Genomic DNA, 23,557 nt, shown 5'->3' on the forward strand with positions numbered 1-23,557 from the left:
TGACAAAGAAGTGAACAAAGATGGGTGTAACTACGTAAAGAAAAGGTAGTATTGGGGGGAGGGGGAATCCTCAGCTACTTTGAAAAAGAAAAATAGTATTTTCCAGGGTTGTAACACCTGAAACACAGATGTCCTTCAGTAAATAATTATACACTAAAAATATAAATAGGATTTTACCAAGATGTGTTGCTATGCTGGAATCAGGGTGAAAAAAACATTTACCAGTTTCAAGGAAGCATACAGTACAATTCTTCAATATACCTATTTACATCACGACTCTGAAGACTATGAAATACATAGAAGTGAACAGATAAAGTCAGAGCACTTCTCAATTCTGCTTTTTCTTTTCTTTTCCATTAAAAAAATTGTTGAAAAATGCTTAGCAATGTGAATATAAACTAAAAGGCTTCCTAGATGAAAAGGTTGGGAATGGTATACAAAAGGTTCGATTTAAATCTTAATTACAGAGCCAGACACATAGTTGCGCTGTGTTACTGTTGGGGTAGATGGATAATCATGACCATGGGATAACAGTGCAACATGAATTGCAGGTTAGAGTGATAGAACACCATACTAACCAGCAAAATGTCATTCCAGATTAATCAGATCATTATATTGGAGGGTGCTAGATACCCAAGGAAGGAGAGCTTAACACAGACAGCTACTAGTTATGCTTAAGAGATGGGACTGTCTGAAAAACGTAAAGAATAATGCTTTATGAGGACTCAAGGAAAAATAAATGTGGCAACTGAAGGAACAGAGATAAAATTTGAGAAGTACGGCTCACATTTTGAAACAGCTATTGAAACAACGTATTTTGAGAGCAGCCCTAAGGAGGAGGACTTGGGGATTTTGGGGCACGGGAAGCTCAACATGAGCCTGCAATGTGCACCTGCAGCACAGAAAGCCAACCGTATCCTGGGCTGCATCAAAAGCAGCGTTACCAGCCGGTCAAGGGAGGTGATTCTCCTCCTCTACTCCACTCTCGTGAGACCCCACCTGGAGTACTGCGTTCAGCTCTGGGGCCCCCAACATACGAAGGACATTGAGCTGCTGGAGTGAGTCCAGAGGAGGGCCACAAGGATGATCAGCTGGAGCACCTCTCCTGTGAAGACAGGCTGAGAGAGTTGTTCAGCCTGGAGAAGAAAAGCCTTCGGGGAGACCTTCTAGCAGCCTTCCAGTACCTGAAGGGGCCTACAAGAAAGCTGGAGAGGGACCATTTACAAGGGCATGTAGTCATAGGACAAGGGGTAATAGCTTTAAGCTGAAGGAGGGTATAGATACAAGGAAAAAATTCATCACACTGAGGGTGGTGAGGCACTGGAACAGGTTGCCCAGAGAGGTTGTGGCTGCCCCATCCCTGGAAGTGTTCAAGGCCAGGTTGGATGGGGCTTTGGGCAACCTGGTCTAGTGGAGGGTGTCCCTGCCCATGGCAGGGGGGTTGGAACTAGATGATCTCTGAGGTCCCTTCCAACCCCAACCGTTCTATGATTCCATGATGAAAGTGAGTGATGTTCTACCAAAAATGCATTGTTAAGCTTGAGGGAAAGAATCATAAATTAAGCAATTAATTTGTCTAGAACTTTACTCCAAATCTTCAAATCTTCTTTTTAAGATTAATGGCTTTTGCTGGCCTTTTATCCCTTCACACTGGAAAGGCTCTCATCAGAGGCAACTACAAAATAAGTTTCTGTCACGAGAAATTTCAGAAATAAATATTTCATTTTCACCCCAGAGAAGAAAAAAAAAAGAGAAGTACATGCTACACCACTAAAATCAATTTACTGTGGGATTCTAGACTGGATTAGTGTCATAACTACATAACTCACAGCCAAAGTCAAGCTTAAACTTATTTAAGTAGTAATGTACCTTAACTCGCAGTTGTAGACTTAAGTTTAATCTTTGCTTAGCATTTGCGGGGTTCTAGTTTTCTTGTTTGAGGATAAACAGAATTGTAAGATATTTTATCAATGCATAACATGCATAGCATTCAACTACCCATTAAGCAGTTTTTTCGAGGAATACAAAAGATTTAAATTACCCGCAGAAAGATACAGTTCCATTTAGCATTTACTCTAGATGGAGTAGAAAATGCCATCATGTGAGAAAACAGATGGGAAAAGACAATAGGAGTATTCAAGTTTTCAGAATGACATAAAAGAACAAAAATTGCTAAAACAATGACAAAAATTAAATCTCCTTCAAAAATCCTTTTCAAAACTGAAGTTGTAATAGCAAGCTGCGTGAAAAGTACTGGTAAGACAAGTTAAAAGAGAAGGGTCACTGTGGAATCTGGAGAGTGCTTTTAGTGTTTTTCTTTCATTTCTGGAGAAGATAGATAAAAAAAATCACTAACTGCATTGTTCACAGTTTGGTCTTTTAACAGCACCTTTTCTCTATAGAAGAGGTATGCTGGTTTTGAAGGCCACAGACCTCTCAGCGTCATATATTTTGTATGCAAGTGAAAATTACTATTGATGGCTATTGCTTAATTCAAGCACAGAAAAATACTGAAAACAGGTAAGATAGCTAAGTCTCAGGAACATAAAGTATACAGAAACATGTTTGTAACATCATTTTAGACAAGGAAGTGGGGCACAGTTGGTGAACCTCCGTTCCCCTGTATGTTTAAATAGGGATGTTATGTTGGACTTTCTGAATCATTCCAAATACTACAAAAAGTTGACTAAAGCCATGGCTTGAAGTATATTTTTACAACAGCTGTGCTAAAAAGCCCAGTCCTTGAAAACAAGTTGGCAAACTGATCCAACCTCCCTTTGTCAAAAAAGAAAACAACATATTCAACCTTCCATAACACAAAGTAGCCGCTTTATCTTTTCAGATGGTTATTTCCAATTCACTCAGCTCCCCAGCACCATTCCCCACATGGCTGCCAAAGTCCACGTTTGTCAGTACAACAGAGGGAGCTGAGGCAGAACAGGAAAAAGCACAACTCGGCTAGCCACTTCCAACTATTTTAAATTCATTTAGATCTCCCTCTCAAGTGACTTTAAGGTGAGATCAAGAATCTATTCCACTATGCTGTTTAAAAGACTCGGTTTTAGGTGTGAAAATATTTTACATTTAAAAAAGCCCTAATGAATGATACCAGAGAAAAAGAAATCAATTATGTTAAAATGTTAAAAATGTAATATGCTAAAATGTTAGAAATTGAATATACTAAAATTTAAATTTTATTGAAATTGAGATCAATATTATTACTTTCTTAGTGTATCTTTATTCCAAATTTGAAATTCTTCCAGTAATGGAAAAAAAAAAAATGTTAAGTGCTTCTAGATCAGCAAACGTGTTCATATACTGGCTGTATGATAAGAAAGGATATTTTGCCTTTCTTTGTGCTGGCCTTTAATAGTGATTTAAATTAGCATTAGACTGAGCTGTCACTAAGTGGCATTCTACACAGCTTCTCTGAAATTCTTGCCTTTGAACCACTCATTTTTCAACATTACTTTAAGTCAAAATAGCATCATATTTAACTCTAATTTTATTCTGATAATTGGCATTTTCTTCCCTCTCTTCAAGGATGGTTTTGCTGGGAGGATATATTCTCTCGATACTCTTCTATCACACTAAATCTTCACAGAAGCCTTTCCATTCCCAGCTCATTTCAAACAATCCCCAAAATACATATTTTGGATTATCACCACATTCTTTTATCAGTGAAATAATTTTAGTTTCTTCATACTGCATCTACTATGGCTACAGCATCTTTGGCATGACTTACAGGATACAGGGTTCTGAATAGGAATTATTTGTCCAAGTCTCCATTCTTCTAAAATGCCGTTTCCTGAGAAACACAACATGAATACACTCACAGCTGCTCCAAAGAGCTACGTGAAACCAGTCGCAGGCTAAATCAAGAACTGGAGAATCCTACAGAGCAGGGTGTATAGTAAGCATATTAAATAATTTCCTTCTTCACCAGCCACTGTGGTGACACTCTTCAAAACTTCTCCACTCAACTCCCTATTTCCAGTAATGGAATCGTACATCTCAAAAGCAATTCCCATCAACTTGAGGATGTACCTGGGAAGCACTAGCTGTACTCACAAAGCTTCATATTTTAATAATATGTTGGTCCATCCAGCAACTTAGAAGTATGGCATCCACTGTATAGACTTGTGCTACTTAAAACATATGATACAGCCAAGTCTAGTTCTTATCTAAAATCAATGTATTAATGAAAATAAAAAATGGCAAAAAGGAAGAATATTTTAAAACCCCATTGGAAACAAGGGAGTTCTATAACTAAGGAAGTAAATACATTGACATGCTACTTAGAGAGATGATGAAGGAAATATATATTGATTGAATATAATTACATGGGTCTGAAATAGAGCTGCTAAAACTTTTAAAGGCAGAGATAGAGCCTGATGTTTGAGGCGAAGCAAGACATGAATATATCATAATTGAACCTATTTAGAAAAGTTACAGAATACTTAAGGTTACTAGAGTAATTACTGGCTCTTCTACTAAGGCAAGAATGAGATTTTATTTTGGTGAATATTATGTATTACAATATGGCATGCATTATATTAGGGAAAACAGCTGCAAAAGTCATTCTGTCATCAGACTTGGGGCCCAGTACTTGGATGACTCTATGAAATGTCATGACCTCCTGATCAGACTAGATGATTTCACAAGTATCTTCTGGCCTTAAAACCCTAAAAAATAGTCTGAATTGAAATATCCATCTAGATATGTGATTTTGTTCTGCAGCTTCAATCATGATATAAAGACATGGGAAAAACAATCTGGCAGAGCCAAGAAATTAAATCTTTCAACTTCTACAGCCATTCCTATCTGCAGTTTTACTTATATATATATATATACGTAAGTTGTGAACAACATACATAACCCTGTTTCAGATGAGTACTAACACCTAACATACAAGTTCACTTGTCACGTATATTATCCTTTAATACTGACATGCTTTACAACACTCAGTCATGACCCTGTACGTGTTTTTAGACTAGTTTTAACCACAATTTCTTGACAAACGAGTAGCTTTCTAATGGGTAATTTGGCAGATATTTAAAAGTAACAGCAGTTACTTTAGAAAAAAAAACGTCTTGTAAAGCTGAATATTTTTAACCCTAAAGATGACACACTCATTCTTATTTTAACAAAACTAAACGAACAAAACCCCCAAAAGACCTATCAGCAACCATCTCAAAGCCAAAAACTTCTGTTGTCTCTGGAATCAGCGCTATGATATAAAGAACGCATTAATCAATCGTTTATTTAAACAGTGTGAGAAATATTACATAAGTCTTGGAGCCTAAGTTTTTTCTGGAGAGAGGGGAAAATGAAGACAGGTATCTGGAAACAAGTATCTTTATTTGAAATAGCTAGATTTAAAAAGGATTCAAAAGAAATATTAAGCATAACACAACTTGTTCTTTGCATAAGTTTTCTGAAAGAGAAAGAGCTGCTCTCTGAAACTAAGAGAACTAACTTTACTAAGATGGTAAAGGGAACTAGAGTCACAAAGATACTAAAACAAATGTAAGATACTATTTCTGAGTTGAATATAGTTGTCAGTGCTTCAAGATGGATCTCAATCTTAGGAAATTATTTTATCTCATGTTCTCCAAGTGTTTTTATGAAAAAAGAGCCCAAAACCAAGCCGCTGCTAGGTCACTACATTCCTCCCCAGCTACCAAGGGAGCAGTTTCTGTATGCCAAGAACCAAAGTACTGTGAACACATACGCCTGGAGACCTCCAGGAAGAGAATCAGCTTTGCTACATATTTACCCACAAGGTGCTCCAGCAGCTATTTCTACCTTCAAAACAGCATTATCAATAGCTCTCTTCCCAGGAATTTTTTAAAACCAAGTGGGATCAGAAGTCTCTTGCACAGGTGGAAATTCCCAATCAGAAAAGTATCACACTTTATGCAGAATAGTTGTATCTATCACATCTGTTCTCACAAATCATAGAGTCCTGATACGTCACTTTGTTTGTTGAAGAATTTTTCCCATATTTACAGATACAAAAGCAGATGACAAAGCAGAAACAGAAATGGCCTTATGTTTTCTAAAACCTATGAAGCCTTGGGCCAAATGTGTTTGTCAGTACATCATAAGAAATTAAAAATACTTCGTCATACACAGATATTTAACCAGATTTTATACAGCATGGAAAACTGAAACTATTTGTCGAGTAGTTTAACATTACTTGATGACTTCTCTTTAAAGAATTTGTTTCAGACTGCCTAAAAACAAACAAACCAACCAACCACAAAAACTCCCCACCAAACGCTTTCACTTTCACAGAAGTTATTAACCCTTCCTCTTCATTAGGACAGCTTGAAAACACCTAAGCCAAAGTTCACTGCCTGGCATCTCATGATTTCTCAGACATATGGTGTATGATTCCAACCTCCCCTCCAGCAGTGCCTGCTGACATTAAGAAAGTTAGCAGCACGGGGTAAAAACCAGATTCATATTCTTTATCCATCACTTTTTCTCAATTGCATCTCAGAAGTCTGAAACCCAAAAGTGATTCAGCAATCTTGTTCAGAGATAAAACACAAATGAAATGGCTTATACGTTAAAGCAAGGAGTTCAGGATTTGAATTTCCTCAAGTCAACCTAACTCCTCAACAACAAAATACAGGCTTCAATTTCTATTTTGACAGAAACCCTCACCTTGAAAGGCACGTGGTTAAATCTTCTGATCCAGTCATGACCAGCATGAATGCCACTTTACATGTGACATATCAAGCACAATTTTTTAGACCCAATAAATTTTTTGGACCCAATAAATCTGTTCCTCAAAACAGGACAGCGCAGGGATGTGTGTTCTTCAAACTAAGCACAGCAAAGCTTCAGATTTTCTGAATAAATCATTTAGTTTCACATAGGAAATTTAAGTAGAGCAAATAAATATAACATGTATGACTTCTTCTCTGTGCTTTCTTTCGTGTATCCTGCCCTCTCCAAAGACTGCAAACACCTATTACAGTCATCGATACCATAAATCCCACAATTTACCCTGTTGCATTCACTCAAAGATACTTTTCCAGTTATTTCATGATAAGTAACACAAGAAGTTGCCACAAGTGTTCCGAGAGAATTACAAAAAGGAAACTTTTTAAAGTTAAGCATCAGCAGATGAAAAAAAAAAGCAGCATACTTGATTCATCAAAACATACCTTAACTATGAACTCAATCATCTTTTCCTTTATTAGCAGTACTTTTGAATAATTGTTCATATTTCTAAAACTCTAGGTATATTTTCAGCTACAGTGAAAGGGCACATAAAGCAAAATCATATACCAGGCAGCAAAGTAATTAATTCCTTCTTCTAAAAAGCAGAGGGCTATCCATCTGAACAGTCAGTTAGAAACTTACTTCATTTACTCCCCTAATGCAGAATCCATTTAATGCATTTCATCTGCTTAAAGCACAGGATGGTGGCCTTACCTAGAATTCTTCCAACAGAACATTAAATAATGGAAGTCTGTCAAAACACACAACATTGTGGGAAGAGAAAACACCCAAAAGCAGGTTTGGTTTGATTTGTTTTCTTTTCTTTTCTTTCAAATCTTTACTACAAAATAAAAACAGAATATTGGAGTTACACGGCTTTCCCCAGTAGTGAGCGTGACTGAACCTAAGTGTGTGCCGTTAAGTCCAGTTTACTGAAGTCACCATATACTCTGAGGAATGCATTCAGATTAAAAAAAAAAACAAAACAAAACAAACAAACAAAAAAACCCCCACACCAACCAACCACCAAACTCAAAAAAACAGTCTCATTTTTGAGCTTAGTGCAGTCTTCCAGCTTCAAGACAGGTCTGACCAGAGATCATCTGTCAAGAAAGAAGTTTACTTTACAGAACACGTGGGAAATTTTGGTACCCTGTACCACAATAATTCAAGATATTATCTTGTTACTCGGCAGTACCTTAGGTTAGATGGCTAGGCTGTTCTTGGTGACAAGGGAATGCGCAACTCCTTTATTACAGACTCCTTTTTGCTGTGGTTCACAGGAATCAGAAATAGCCTTGCTAATATTTTACCACTTAAAACCCTTTTCATCTAGTGGATTCAGCATGAATTCTCTCTAGTACTCAATTCACTGATTTATGAGGGTAGGAGGTTCAGTTGCAAAATATACGACCAGGTATAAACTAGCAATATCATCACAAAACCCAACAACAGAGAACTTCTCACTATTCAATACCGTGTTTCACATTTTAACGGGCAGAATACGATGCAACATATCTTCTACCTATCTAACTTCCCTGTACGTTTTTTCAACATCAGACAGTCAAAAGCTAAGGCAGGTATTTTTCTTCAAAATAATACTGTAACACAGGCTGAAACACTGGTACATGCCCAAGTAATGCTATTGTCCTGGAAGAGAATATGCATACAAACATCTAAACCATAGGTAATTACAATACAACAGCACGTCACAAATCTTAAGACAAAACTCTACGTTACAACCTTCCTTTCTTGCACTCCTCTTTTCAGAACCAGAAAATATAACTAACCTTTAACACCCAAAGGAGAGAATTGGTACAAAAGAAAAATTTAAAAAATGAAGAGCAAAGTGACAATTTTTATAAAAGCCCAATTTTTATAAAAGCCAATTTTACTAAAGAAGCAGTAAATGTCTTAGGCAAAAGATCACTACTGTATAATTGGACAACCAATTTAGACACCTTCAGCAAGGAGAAAGCTGACTAAAAGCAGCTTTTAACATCTCTTTTAGGGATAATCTGTTGCTGGTGTTGAGCCAAATGAGGTAGCAACAGAGACCAGGTGTTTTCACGAACTGGAATATTGACCATCTCCTGATGTACAAAGAGGCACGAAGCAAAATCCTAGACACTCAGCCCACAAAAATTTACATGAAAATGTCCATATCTGTCTTACTAGAATTGAGCAGAGAATCACACTGAAGACCTTTCTTTCAAAAATTTCTAATACTTTTGGTTTTCATCATCCAAGCCTGAAAGCCTCTGTCCCTACCCAATTTTGCCCTAAAATAATCTCACATGAAGTTTTACACACAAAAAACCCCCAAAACATGTATATGTTAAATTTTAAAATCCTAGGATTCTTATAAATCCTTTTACCTAAAAAGTATAGAATAACACGTCTTCTCCACAACTACTCATTTGTCTATAGTCCTTATATGCCATGCCTGTATGCCGCAACTCCACATGCAGATTGCCAACAAGAAAAAGAGGCATCTCTGAAAACCACCACTCGCAGTAAAGAGTGAAAGTGGAGAATAAAATGAACAATTCAATTAAATTATATTAAATTTACTGTAGGACAGCACATGGAAATACGCTAAGACATGAAGAAATATTTAACTAAATATTCTTTGCAACATGCATTTGCTAATGAAATTATTCAGATACCACCTATGAAACCTTTGTAAAAAACATAAAATCATATTATTGGTTTTCTAGCCTGCGGATGCAGCACTTGCATACCTGTTCTTTAACTGAAGCTAGAATGGCAGAGGTTGTCTCAGTTTCAGAGCCATCGCCATTGGATGTGTTCAACACAGGACTAAGGGAACTTGTCTTGTCAGAAGACGAGGGCTGGTCTGGAACAGGCATAGTTTCTGCAGTTTATACAAAAACAAAATAATGATTCTGTTATTAGAAACCTGATGCATATAAGAAATCATACACATATAAGAATAATAATACTAATTTAAGAAAAAAAATTGTAGAACATGCTTCTATTCTGTAATATAGAATGAATATATCACTTATTTAAAACTAAAACTAGTTCTAAATTAATTATAAAACAAAATAATAAATGATCTCCCAGTCTTATTCCAAAATATTCACCACAGTACATTTGGAGAGGATTCAAATGATTTACAGCTGTGATTTTTGTATAGTATTCCAGTGGCAGCATCCAACATGAAATTACAATATCATGAAAGCAATGAATCATGAAATGCTTTGCAAACAGAAAGCCAACAAATGAACATGAGAGAAATATAAAACATCTAGTGTTGACTTTTATGTGCATGATTATTTAATATGTATTATATTTTAAGCCCAGGTAACTAACTTCACCTTTCTTCTGTCTAGAAGGTGATTTTTGACAACATTTTATCAAGAGTATTTTTGAGAAAGACAGCACACCAGCTGTTATACCATTTTTGAGACCTGTTACAAAAACCCAAAGATTCTTAGCACTTGAAGGAATTTCTAGTATTCTTTTTTAGAGAGAAAAATGGTGGTGACGACTGTGGAAAGATTTATCTTTCTGAAGGCTAAGGTATAGCGTACAATCTCTGTGTAAACGTCACTATAGGTACATCTCTACTGGCAAGTTGTGCTGCACTCCAGAAGTAAAGGAGCAGAGAGGCAGGTTGCATGGTTATGCACAGGCGAGTTAGGATAAGATCATGTGCATGTGAGAGCTGGCCAGAATTATTTTGTGGAAGAGAACTGGCCCACAGGCTGCCCAAGAACACTCACGCAGCCCAGTGGGGCAGTCTTTTCCCAAAGCTTCTTGAAGCTCAGGACACTGGCATATATACGCAAGACAAAAACATGAAATTACAGATTATTCATTAAAAAGTTGGTTATTTCTCATAAAAGAAGTCTCCCTACATGTCAGGCTAGATTAGTTAATACATTGAAGCATGAGATTATATATCATTTTAATTAAAGAAGCTACATATTTTCATACAACTCACTTTTTGTAAGCAAAACACTGAAAGTGGTAAACGACAAATCTCTGGCTCCCGATACATACACTATTTGAAGTTAATCTTTAAAAACTCAGATGATATAGCTGTCTCCTTCAATCACAAGTACACAGCACAGAACTTCCATATGATTCCAATACATAAATCTAAAAGGACTTCTGAATTATATTTTCTCATTTTGTGCAACAAAGGAACCGGATTCTATTATACCAAGTTACCTAGTTCGTGGCATACAATTAAATTTGCTACTGTCTTGTAAAGTACCACAGAAAAGACATATACACATACATATACATGCTTTTTCTAGTATCTTACCTTCAAACAATCTAATTATTTTCTTTTTCTTTTTTTTTTTTTTACTAAATTATTAATTGCATTTTCATAATAGAAAACAAAGTAATTTTCTGTTTGGTAGTGCAATTTACCTGAAAAAATACAACTGGTCTAATAGTTCATTTCGTAGAGCTATATTCGCAGAAAACACTGGAGTGCATTGCTTCTTGCCTGTCAAGTCCAGCTGAAAATTGTGCACAGGAAGGCAAGAGACCGCAAGATTCAGGAACATGAGTAAGGACACACGAAACGGCCCTACCGCCCTTGCAGATACTCACTCTGGGCAGTGGGAAGCCACGCTTCCCGATCGGAGCGACTCACCAGGGAGACACGTGGAACTACAACAGCACGAAGCGCAAAGAACAGCCTCCCCACGACTGCCCTGGGTTGGGAAGAAACACCAGAGCTGTGAATGGGGCGCCTGCTAAATAGTTTCAGACAGGTTGGCTGAGAGCAGCTCCCCTGCTGCAGGATTGCTTTCTCTGCAGTTGTGAAGAAGCCCCCTGGAAAAAGCCCCTTTGCCTGCGCAGCTCGTCCTCCTGCCCCTCCGGGGCTGCCTGACCCCCGGCAGGGAGACTCTGCTCAATCCGCCTTTCCGTAAACGCCAGCCCAAAGAGGTAAAACCCAGCAAACTAAACAAGACTAGGAGTCAAGAACTCCTTAGTCCTGCCCCCAGCTCTGCAAGTAACTATCATTTGAGGTCCATTTAAATTTTCATCTGAAATATTAAGAGGACCTACCTGCTCCCCCCATCCCCAGCTCCCTACCACAGCACACAGTTACTTGGCCTGACTAGGAAGACACAAACACTACTGGGAAGGCCTTTGGCTGCGGTCAAGGAGACCCTCATTTCCTCTCCGTATCAGGTAAAATTGGGAGGGTTTTCGTAAGCGTGCATGTTTGGGGATGGGGTTGCCGCAGGGCTGGCCTGTGTCGGAGGACCTCACCCGTCACCCCACCGAAGGGATCAAGTCTAACATGTAGCCAGGGGATGTGACACCAGGACAGGGAGAGGTGTCTCCTCTCCACATTCATTTAATTGGTTGCCTTCTTTATTTCTCAATACCAAAATCAGTAATTTAAAGCTTACGTTAATTGGCAATATATCTAATTAAATTAAATTCCCAGACTCAAAAGACTGGTTTTGGCCTGTGACACTCCCTGGGAGCAAATCCAAATGAGGCCCACTGAGGCACAGTGGGTTTCTGTTGCTGTTAGGTGTTTAGGAAGGTGGTGGGAAAATTTTTAGGCTGTAAGTTTTTGTAAACATTTTGTTTCTAACAAAGAACACATCAAAAACTCCTTTAGTAGCCTACAATTTTGTAAGTATCAGTTCATATGAAAAAAAAATCTTATTACACAATCATCTGCTACAATAAATTGTTCTTGGTTCAAATAGGCTCAAACTCTGGACAGAACAGTAGATAATATTCTAAACCCACTGCATATTTCCAGGATTTTGGGTTTTTTTAATGTACAGATCTCAAAAGAGAAAAAAAGGAAAAAAAAAAAAAATATATATATATATAAAAGCACACTGTGTGTCATCTTCATCTAGAAACAGAGAAAAGTAATGTTTTGTGCACCTATTAAAATATTCCTTCTGGACAGAGAATATAATTTCTAACATCTACCTCATTAGTCCAGTTTATTATTACAGTTGTTGGAGGGGTATAGATTGCAGCCAATTGCACTTAGTAAGCTAGTATCATTGAATCTACAGCATGATGTTATCCAGCTGAGCTGCTAACATTACATATTTCAACATTTTTTCATTACACAAATATAGAACATAGAAAGGAAACACAAAATGAGTTTTCACAAGCAATAGAGAAGCCACTGTACCAAAGGCAGTTATATTAAAAAAACCCATACATGAATCAGTGATAGTGTTTCAACAGCAAACACTAACATAGCAAAAGCCCGCGTTTGCACCAGTCCATCTGCTCAGTGAGAGCAGGTATACCTGTCATTTAGCTGGGTCTTTAGCGTAAGAAATTGGACATTCTCAGGTTTTAACGGGACTTAAAACTTGTAGAATTACAAAAAATAAGGCTGAAATAGGCCTCCAAGCCCCTAGAGCACTACCAAATCTCTAGACAAGACAGATTTTTTTCCTAAGTCATTCTGGATATTTAATACGCTTAACCAGCCCCCCACAGCTTCCCTCCCTGCAGCCTCCCACGGCCACTGCCTCTGTCTCAGGGCTCCACCAGCCTTACCAGTAGGAAACTTGCTTTAGTGTTTAATACACACACACAAAAAAATAGAATTATTCCACCAGTCCTCTTCAAAAAAATCATTATCCCGCACGATGATGACCACTGTACCTTTCCTTCTGCTCTGCCTTCTCTTCTCCAGAAAAGCTACCCCAATTCTTTTCATTTTTCCTGATAAAACCAGCTGGCTGATAGCCTTTTAACCCACGCTCATGGGAGCTTAGCACTAAACACAAAAGGAAAATTAGAGCAAGTAGGAGAAGAAAAACAAAAATTAAGCAGCTTAACAGAGTACACCGTAGCTGAGTAACTACAACACAAAGTAAATTTGCTGCATTTAATTTCCACAACAGCAACAATATTTCCTATCAGTGTCACAAAAATACAAATGAGGTTCTGTAAATCAGAGCATATACATGCTCCTGAGAGAATCAAATTAAAATCTTAGACAATCATAGATAGATGAACAGGAAAAATACTGCTAGCCTTTTGGGAACACACTGGGAAGTCAGACATAAATAATTCATGGCTTCCCGTACTCCACAGCAATGGCAAAATTCTATCTGGAGTTTGACTTTTTTTTTCTTTTTCCTTTTCTTTCTAAGAGTATCTAAAAACTTTACCTCTCTCTAATGAATAAAACCAATCAACCCTATAAATCCAAACAAAACCATCCCCTGCCCACGTACCGGGTGCAGGTGCGGCCCCTGTGGGGGGGAGTGGCTGGGGCTGCCCGGTGCCGGACACAGCCGGTTCCAGCCGGCTCCAAGGGCCCCACCGCAGGGCACAGCTGAGCCCCTCAGCCACGGGCGGGCGCCTCGGGGAAAGCCTGGGTAAGAAAGGGCAAAGCGCTGCCTGGCAGCCAGGGCTGAGGGAAACCGGGTGAGAAACAGCCCTGCGAGCCCCGGGGGGAGAGCGGGAGGAGGGCAGGAGGGGCTCCAGGCCCCCCGCTGAGGTGCCCCTGCGGCCCCGGGAGAGACCCCGGTGGGGCGGGTGTTTCCCTGCAGCCCGTGGGAAGGCCCAGAGCAGGGAGAAGTGTGAGGAGGAAGAAGAGGTAGAGAGGAGCTGGTATGGACTGACCGCAGCCCCCTCTATTCCCCATTGCTGCTCAGGGCACGGGGAGGAGGAAGTACGGGAGTTGGGGGTGAAGGGGTGAAGCTGAGCCTGGGAAAAAAAGGAGGTATGGGGAAGGTGTTTTAGGTTTTCTCTTTGTTTCTCACAGTCCAATTCTATTTTAACTGACAATAAATTAAGTGAATTTTCCCCAAGTCTGGTCTGTCTTGCCCATGACAGTAACTGGTCAGTGACTTCCCTGTCTGTATCTCAATCCAGGAGTTTTTCCATCTTATTTTCTTCCCTGTCCTGTTGGGGAGAGCAATCGGCTGGGTGGGGTCTGGCAGCCAGAGCAGGTGAACCCACCACACCCCACAAGCTGGTTTTGACTTAACAAGAAAGGTAGACAGCAGAAATGGCTTGGGGTTTTGGTTTGGTTTTTATCTTGTGACAACATGGATTCCTGGATAGTTACATACAATCTACGGTTGTGTACACTATACAACTATAATCTACATCTGAGAACTACCATGGTCACCATCTCATGAGCCAATGAAAGCCATATAAAACCTCACCAGATTAAGATTCCTGTTAAATCACTATCAAGTACAGTGGTGGAAGTATTTGAAAAAAATTTATTGGACAAAATAAGAAACAGAAGGAAAAAACCTACTTTTATATAGCTATGGAAAACCAGTATGATAAACATCATAAAGTATTATCTGGAATACAGACAGGCAAACACTGCTCAGGGAGTAACTGAATCAAAAGAAACTCTACAGCTTATGTGGGTACACTGGTTACTTTAACTCCCCATCAAAATAACTTCAGCAACGCTTCTTTATTCTTTGCTATCTACCTACTATAATTCCATAATCCATAACCAACTGTCAGGCATCCATCTCATTACGTATAGCAACGGATTTCAACAAAAATTGTTTTTCTTGTTTCACTTTTTGTTGTTGGTTTTGTTTTTAAACTTTTTGCCCTTGATCACTTTGTAAAATCTGAAAAAAAAAATCAGTCAACAGAATTAAAAATTATTTAATATCATTAAGAAAGCCACTACATAAACCTTTGGAAAAGCAGGTTAAAAATCACTTTTGTCATGTAACTACTTATCAAAAACTTAAAATCTGACCTGAGTCCTACTTCAAGCATTACTATTAAGATATACGGGACAGAGAGGGTCAATGTGTTAGTTCTTGAGTCAGAAGGTAAGAAAGAAAGAAGCCACTTCTGAGACAGTTAAACCCAGCTTCTCTCTGAACTCAAGCTATGGCTTTTGCAAGTTCAAATACAGATATTTGTACTTCCTCTTGTTAAGGCACCTTCTTGATGGAAAGCCACACATTTCCATTTCAGCACAAAAGGTACCCTGTATTAATACTTATAACAGCCCCAAAACTATCACTGTGCAAAATTTACAGAATTCCAATGAAAAAGCTGTTTCTAAACAAACATTTTTGCGATGCCTGGAACCTTAACATGATAAGGTCATAAGTCTCTGAGAGACTGACTCTCAGTAAAAACGAGACTACATAATTTTCATTTTTCTAGATAAGGAGTTAAAGAACACCAAAGCAACAAAACAGTAGAAAGGATAGATTATTTCAAAATGGTCTTTTTCAAAGAGCTGAAATAGAAATACCACACATTCAAAAGTAATTGCACTTTTTCAAATGACTTGCTGATTTTCACTGTTAAGTTATATTTATGGTAACAGCTCATAACACTTAAGGGGAAAAGGGAGAAAAGGGAACAGGGGGAGAACCTCTTTTTTAAAGCTACCTTAGAATCATACAATATCTCAATTTGGAAGGGACCCATAAGAATCATTGAGTCCAACTCCCTGCTCCTCGCAGGACTACCTAAAACTAAACTGTATGACTAAGAGCATCATACAGACGCTCCTTGAGCTCTGACGGGCTTGGTGCCGTGACCACTTCCCTGGGGAGCTGTTCCAGTGACCAAACACCCTCTCAGTGAAGAACCTTTTCCTCATGTCAATCTGAACTTCCCCTGATGCAGTTTCGTTTCATTTCTTTGTGTCCTGTGGCTGGTCACTGGAGACACGAGATCAGCACCCCTTGCTCCGCTGCCCTCCTTGAGGAAGGTGTAGACTGCAATGAGGTCACCCCTCAGCCTTCTGTTCTCCAGCCTGAAAAACCAAGTGACCTCAGCTGCCCTCCTAAGTCTTGCCATCTACACACACTGAAAAAGCAAGAGGTTTCGCTAACTTTTAAATGCTTACTCAAACTAAGTACTCAATATAAATTTCAAAATGATTTTTTAATTTCTCTTGCATTTCTTTTGAATATCTGCAACTTCACTTTTTCCAGGGAGTTCTTGGGACTCTTCTGGGACACAAAACACTTTGGGCTGGTAGCCCCTTCTTGTTCTCATGAAATTCTATTCAAACATAAATGAATGATGAGGTGGTCCATATATCTAATTCCTTTCTTACAGATGCATCATGGACATTTTAGCAACATGTAAAAACATGGATACAAATTTTTATGACTAGATCCCACAAATGTCTAGAGACAGTAGTAACATAACATTCAGAGCAGGTAAATAAAAGATTGCAAGACCACATTCCTTCTGTGACCCTTGGGATGGCAGTGGATGCTGGATGGCAGACACCCTTTCTTGTAGCAGGATTTCATGCCTACTCTGAGGTAATACAACCAACTTAGTCCCAAGGTCAAATTGCAAAAGTCTGTTCAGGCTGAACTCAGGCATAGAGGTACATACACAATACACAGAGGTACATTCTACACTATATATAAATCCTTAGGTAAAACAAAGTATTTACATGATTTATAATGCGCATGAAAATGGTAATGTTAGATGCTGTGGTTTCACTTGGAAGTTTAATTTTGCACACACGCTTTAATGTATATTTTAATCATACTGGGCAGAGATTTACTAAGTAGGAAACTAATGAGGTATAGCCATGAAGACGTCACTGGTAAAAGCATTTTGGTGGCATAGTTCACCAATGACATGTTGCCACTGTCTCAGATGGGGTGGCTGCATCTGCCTTTCAGTGATTATATTCCCCTCCTCCTCCACATCAGAAACACTGTGCTTCATTCACCGCATCCATGTAGAACACTGCAAAAAAACCCCAGAACTGAAAAAGCAGCAGCATCAACTGTAAAACTGAGCATTTCAGTCCTTTTCCAACTTAAACTGCATTGTTTTAATAGGTTCTTTTATACTCTATGCTTAAAGAAAAAGAGAATATTGCTTAAAGAGGCAGACTTTCATTTTTAAATATTAGATTGATAATCCTTTAAAAGTCACTTTGTTAATGCTATTTACATAGTCTAATGTTACATCACCCTTTCATGGGTAGAAAGTGTAGATAGGTTAAACAAAACAAACAAACAAAAAACCACCTCCACAATGTCTGGAAATCTATGGTAAAAGCAAAGTTACCCACTACACTGGCAACTGCATCAAATCAGTGGAATCAAAATCCAAATATGTTTCTTTAATTGAAAAGATAATGCAGTAAGGAATATGTGCTCCCCAGTGGGTTTTCCCTGTACAATGAACCATTAATCAGTGAGAGCATTCATTATAAAAGTCATGCTGTCTTACTGCACAGCAGTCAAATTTGGCTTGTTGCTGTGCTAATCTGGAGAACCATGAATGACACTGAAGTAGCCTTGGATAAGAACCAATCACTTACAGTAATCCACTATGCAATTATGCACCTAGAAATATTTTTTGCTTCCTTTCCTCTACTTTCCTCTTCCTTTGCTCTTACTTTTTTGCTATTGTTTCAAAATTAAGGGGACTGACTGTAAAACAAAAATACTTGAATACATTTTTTTAACCTAAAACTGCATGTTTAGGGATACACTTAAATTTACTGTTTATAATTTCAGTAACTCATATCAACATTTCAGAAGCAAGGACTAATGCTGATCCTGTTTCTAGCTGGTTTTAATTAAAAAATAAATACATAAAATACTCCAATGTTCTTCAACATAATAATTGCATGATAGCTATAGGGAACCTCTATTTCTCCTGTGCATATGAACGACAGTTGTTATTTCAAAGCCTACAGCTGTCAACAGCTCCAACACACTAGCTTCTAACAACTGTGGTAAGCAAAAAAAAAAAAAAAAAAAAAAAAAAAAAAGATTTGGCACTGTATGTATGAACAAGAAACCCACCAGCTTTCATGGTGTTCACCAAGTCATTCCGATCAGCTAAGAATTCAGTGGGTGTAAGTGTGTAAGTTAGGAGCCAGAACAACATACAATATGATAGCCCTGGCAGTTCTTGCAAATGATTCCCTATATCACATGTCATATTTGGTGCAGATATGGAGGAAAAAAATACCCAAAATAATCATTTTCATTATTGCATATTGTAAAGCCAATTCAAACATTATCACGTACATTAGACTAACCAAGATGTTTGCAGTAGTTTTTTGGAACAAAATCCCAACTGGAAGAAGTAGAAATTGGCAAAGCCTGAGAATTTAGATATGCAAGGAATCAGCATCAGCAGAAAGACGACCTATTGCATTCCTTCGGTAATGTCAAACTGTGGAGGTGACTGAAGGCTGAGACAGCATTGGCTCTAGACAGCCGTACAGATATCTACTAATGTTGCATTAAACATTTCTGCAATAAAGCTGAATCCTTCAGCTGTGTGACAGTGAAACAGGGTAGGAAGTCTGTAAAGACGGGCCCTCCCTTCTCCTGCACACATAACCACTGAAATGGTAGATTTCCTTTACTGTCCCATCTTTGCTGACACTTTGATACAATTTGTGGCTGGGTAAGTATTCTTAAAAATAGGTTGATAATTTCCTGAGTCAACAGGAAGGTAAGAAAATCTGCCAGACCCTGCCAAATACCTCCAAGGGGAAAATTTCTTCTGATTGCCTAAGTAATTATCACAACATCCTAAAGCATATGTTTAAATTACTAGATGGGAAAATAGATTAGTTGAAGGGGACATGATATCTTAAAGACCTTTGCAAAAGCTTAAGCTCAATTAGGGGTCAGGGATATGAGGGATCAAGTCAGCACTCTTCTTACTCTAGCTAATGCATCACAGGGGCTTTCCAAAGAGCAAGGGCTCCGTTTTCTTTTTGGGATTGTTCTTTGTGGACCCATCCAGTCACCTGTTCATTCACTCAGACAGGTGAGCTCCCCCATGTTTTCTTTTGTGACTTGAACTGTCGCATTCTGAGTTATTTTGACCGTACTTTTTAGGTGTTTGGGGCCTCTAAATGGATAAAAAAGAATCCTCTGGTTGGTTTTAAATTTTAGATAAAGTAAAAGTTGAAGTTCAGTAAACCATAACATGTTCCTTTTTTTTTTCTCCTGCTCTTTGCAGAAGTGTGATAGAATATAAGAAAGAACCTGCCACAGTAAATAATAAAAACCGTAGTCTAAAACCTGACTTAAGAGAAGCTGTATTGGCAAATGTGCCCCAACATTTTCCTTGACTTATCCTACCCTAAAGTCCTATAGATAAATATGTAATTCCTAAAATGGAAAACACAAATGTTGGCATATACACAACCAGTGTATACGAAACTTTCTTTTCCCTTCTTTTCCACAGAAGCCTGACTCAAAAAGGCATTTGCTGAAACAACCCAAAGGCTACACCTCAACAGCGAAAAAGTTCCTTCCTCAGAGACTCCCTACTCCTGCCCCAAGTCTGATTAAAACATCTCTGTTTTCCTGCCCTCCAAAGAGGAAGCAAAATGAAGGGTCTTACGCACACAGCAGCCAATACGAGGTCTCTGCAGGCTGCATCTACTATATTCCTACCACAATCTACATGAACCAGAGTCAGAAACCTGGAAGCTGTATGAAACCTAAAGTCTTGCCTCGAGCTTAGGCCATCTACAACACTTCCAAATGTTTTAGTTCAATACGATCATGCTAAGTACTGTTTCGCTCAAGTAATATGTCATAAAACTAGGCAGTTTTGCTTTTTTCTATAATAGTTAAAATTTCAAGTACTTTGAATTATTATCAAACAAAAAAATTCCTAAAACCTTCCCAATTATTTTAGCAGGATAACTCAGAAGCGTGTATGAGAGAAAAGCTACAGCATTTGGCCCAAAGGGCTTTGAAAAAAAGGCACAAGAAAGATGGCACAATTTTGCATCTCTTGCTTTTTTCTCTCAAACTTGAGTCAGCACTAATGCTGGGTGCATGAAGACTTAAAGACGAGACCCAAACCACAAAGACAGCGCTGTGTCAGTTAACTGCCCCCAGCCCCCTTCTCTGTCAATATATTACAGCAACTGAACAAGTGATTAATCAGGACAGATAAACTACATGCTGGCCTTAAACATATTCCTACTTCATTGAAACCACCTACCTAATCTGTAAGAATTTACCCTAACTAGGTAGGATGCACCATCTGATAATTGAGACACCTCCTAAAATTATGAAAATCTTTCACAGCCGGAGTCAGCAACACGATCACAATGAGAAACCAACATAAAAATTCATACTCCTGCCAATATTTTAGAGATCTCGGCATGAGGATTTACAATAATTGATTTCAGTTTTGCTGAAAAGTCTATTCATAAATCAAGCAAAATTGTTCCATTCATTGAATCCAATAAGAGAATATTGTTTGCTGGTGTTACCGAGGGAACGGGAGTTCTTATTTCAGTGACAATGCCAATATCCTCAAGCATATAGAGCAAAACACACATCTACAAACAAAAGCCAGAAGCACTCCTACAGTGAATTCTTAAAATCTTGTATGACCTAGATACCATAAGAGTAGGTCACTAACATAATACGGGGTGTTCATTTGTTGGGGTTTTTTTCATTCATTGGTCATTTATTGACTAGGAGAGACTTGAAAATTTAAATGATGTCATGTTCTGAGTCTGGTTGGGATGGAATTAAGTTTCATTATAGAAGCTGATATGGTGGTGCTGTGGTTTAGATCTGTGATGAAAACAGCGTTCCAGCTACTGCTGAACAGTTCTTGCACAGCATCAAGGCCTTCTCTGTTTCTTGCTCTGCCCCCCAGTGACGTTGGGAGGGGACACAGCAAGGCCAGCTGACCCCACCTGACCAAAGTGATACTCCACACCATACAACATAATGTCATGCTCAGCAATAAAACTGGGGAGCAGTTTCTCCAAAGTCGCTGTTGCTTGGGGACTGGCTGGGCATCAGTCTGCTGGTGGCGAGTGAGTGCTTGTGCACCACTTATGAAAGAAAAATAATTTAAAAAAAAAAAGTAACTTGTTAAATTGTCTTTATCTTGACCCACTAGGGTTTTCCCCTCACTTTTGCCTGTCCAATTCTCTCCCCCATCCTGCTGTGGGGGGCGGTTAACAAGCAAGTGGGTGGGGGCTCAGCTGCTGCCCAGGGTCAACCCATCACACACACAACTAATTCCTTCCTCTCCAACACCAAGAGTAGTAAGACTAAACCAGTTTGTAGTGCAAGGGATGGGGTCAATGGCAGCAACACCTGAGCCCACACGTTCATTACAAAGAACAGAAACAGCGAGGCAAAAGCACAGCCCTTTGAGTCTGAGGCAAGTAATCCACTACGGTTCTGTGCCAAAATAGACTGTTTATTACTACTACTCTGAGTTTAAATTGCAGGCTGATTCATGCTGACTACTCTTAACGTTTCCCATGGCTCTGAACCTGAAGTAGGACACACAATTCTGGTATTGGTGTAATCTCAGGACTAATCTACTTCCTCACTAATTCCTACAGTTAAGGAGCTTACTTATATATATCATACTGAATTGCACAGATCCTCTTTGCCTCACATCTCACTTTTATTACAGCCAGACAGCAGAACGCATATTTCCAGGCCCCATACAGCACTGTGCAATGTACCTCCAGAGTAACCTTCAGACACAAACAACGTCTAGCAGTTCGGGCTGCACTAGGGAACCAAGACAGCAGTCGCTCTGGAACTCCTTTCATGGCTGTACCCCTTAATCAGAGAGCTGGTAGAAGAGCACGAAGCCTCCTCATTTGTTCACTACATGCTGAAGTAGGGACCTGCCGGGGTAAGGATGTCTTCTCTTTTAAATGGCGGGATCCACCTCCCCCAGCCTGAGGTGAGCATGACAATCAAACATTTCCTTAGCATTTTCCTGAAGAGCGGAGGTGTGTCTGCAGATAGAGCGACTGCCATGCTTTTCTCTCCCCCCACGTACAGTATCCAGCTGCTGTGATATTGGCAGAGCTGTCTGGTGGACGGGCAGAGTCCTGAGCAGCACTCCCAATGAGAGCTATGGCTGCTTGTCTCCTCATTCCTTTTGGTATGGGCTTATGAACACAGCCCAAGCCCCACAAAAAGCACCAAATCCCCCATCAGATTCCTGTGTGGTAAAATGAGCTCAGAATACATAATTTTATAAGTGAAGTTGGGATGTTTTACTCTCCTGCTTCTCCGTAAGTGCATCATTTTACATTTATTCACATGAATTTCTGTCATCCATTATTTTGGGGTTTTGGCTTCATCAACTCTTTACAGTATCATGAGACCCTACAGCATCCCTACAAAGAACGTTGCGTTACGGGAAGCTTCCCAAACATACTTCATGGCAAAGAAAGTTGAAAAGAAAAAGAAAAAAAAAACCACCCTCAGTTTTTCTTCACTCTTTGCATCTCTCAAGATAGCTGTTAGCATAAACCAGTAAATGTTAACCAGCTCTTCGCTGTGGCAAAAGCAGATGAAACATAGTCAACCACCAGTCCCGAAGAACAGAATACTTTTTGTGTGCTGAACAGATAGCCAAACTATGCAAACAGCCTGTTGATCATCAAAAAATGCAAACATGTCCAGAAGTATCTGGAACAAGCAGATTGTGAGCAGCAACCGCAAATCAGAAAAGAGCACCATCTGAAAGGACTAATCACCACCACAGTACTCCCTGCCCAATCCTGTAACTAAGGATACTTAATATTGTGGGAAACCATAGTACAAAAGAGGGGTGAGAACGTCATGACCCTGCACCGGAATTTGGGATCATCTCACCAACACTCAGAGGACCTGAGAAGACCAGAGTGCACCTTGGGGACCCCACGACCCCACACCAGAACTGCACACAGCCCAGCTGGAAACATTGTGCTGACCCACCTGACTTCTCTCCTGGACTTCGCTCTCTCCCCCATGGAAAAGGGAAGGTGTGTGAGGACACATTGCACCAATCTGCCCAGTTTTTCTCCTGGACTAAGTCCTCTCTCCCA

The 23,557-nt window shown here is 39.1% G+C and overlaps 1 protein-coding gene across 3 annotated transcripts in view; it reads right to left on the minus strand.

Moving 5' to 3' along the window:
* The window catches only part of CTNND2 (catenin delta 2), a 691,690-nt gene that overhangs the window by 554,529 nt on the left and 113,604 nt on the right, over window positions 1–23,557 (minus strand). For all 3 annotated transcript variants that reach the window (XM_054816775.1, XM_054816773.1, XM_054816771.1), the window contains exon 2: window positions 9,483–9,616. In XM_054816775.1, coding sequence (XP_054672750.1) covers window positions 9,483–9,616 — 134 coding nt within the window. The remainder of the gene's footprint in view (window positions 1–9,482; window positions 9,617–23,557) is intronic.

This window comes from Grus americana, chromosome 2, assembly GCF_028858705.1.
Source record: "Grus americana isolate bGruAme1 chromosome 2, bGruAme1.mat, whole genome shotgun sequence".
Taxonomy (NCBI): Eukaryota; Metazoa; Chordata; class Aves; order Gruiformes; family Gruidae; genus Grus; species Grus americana.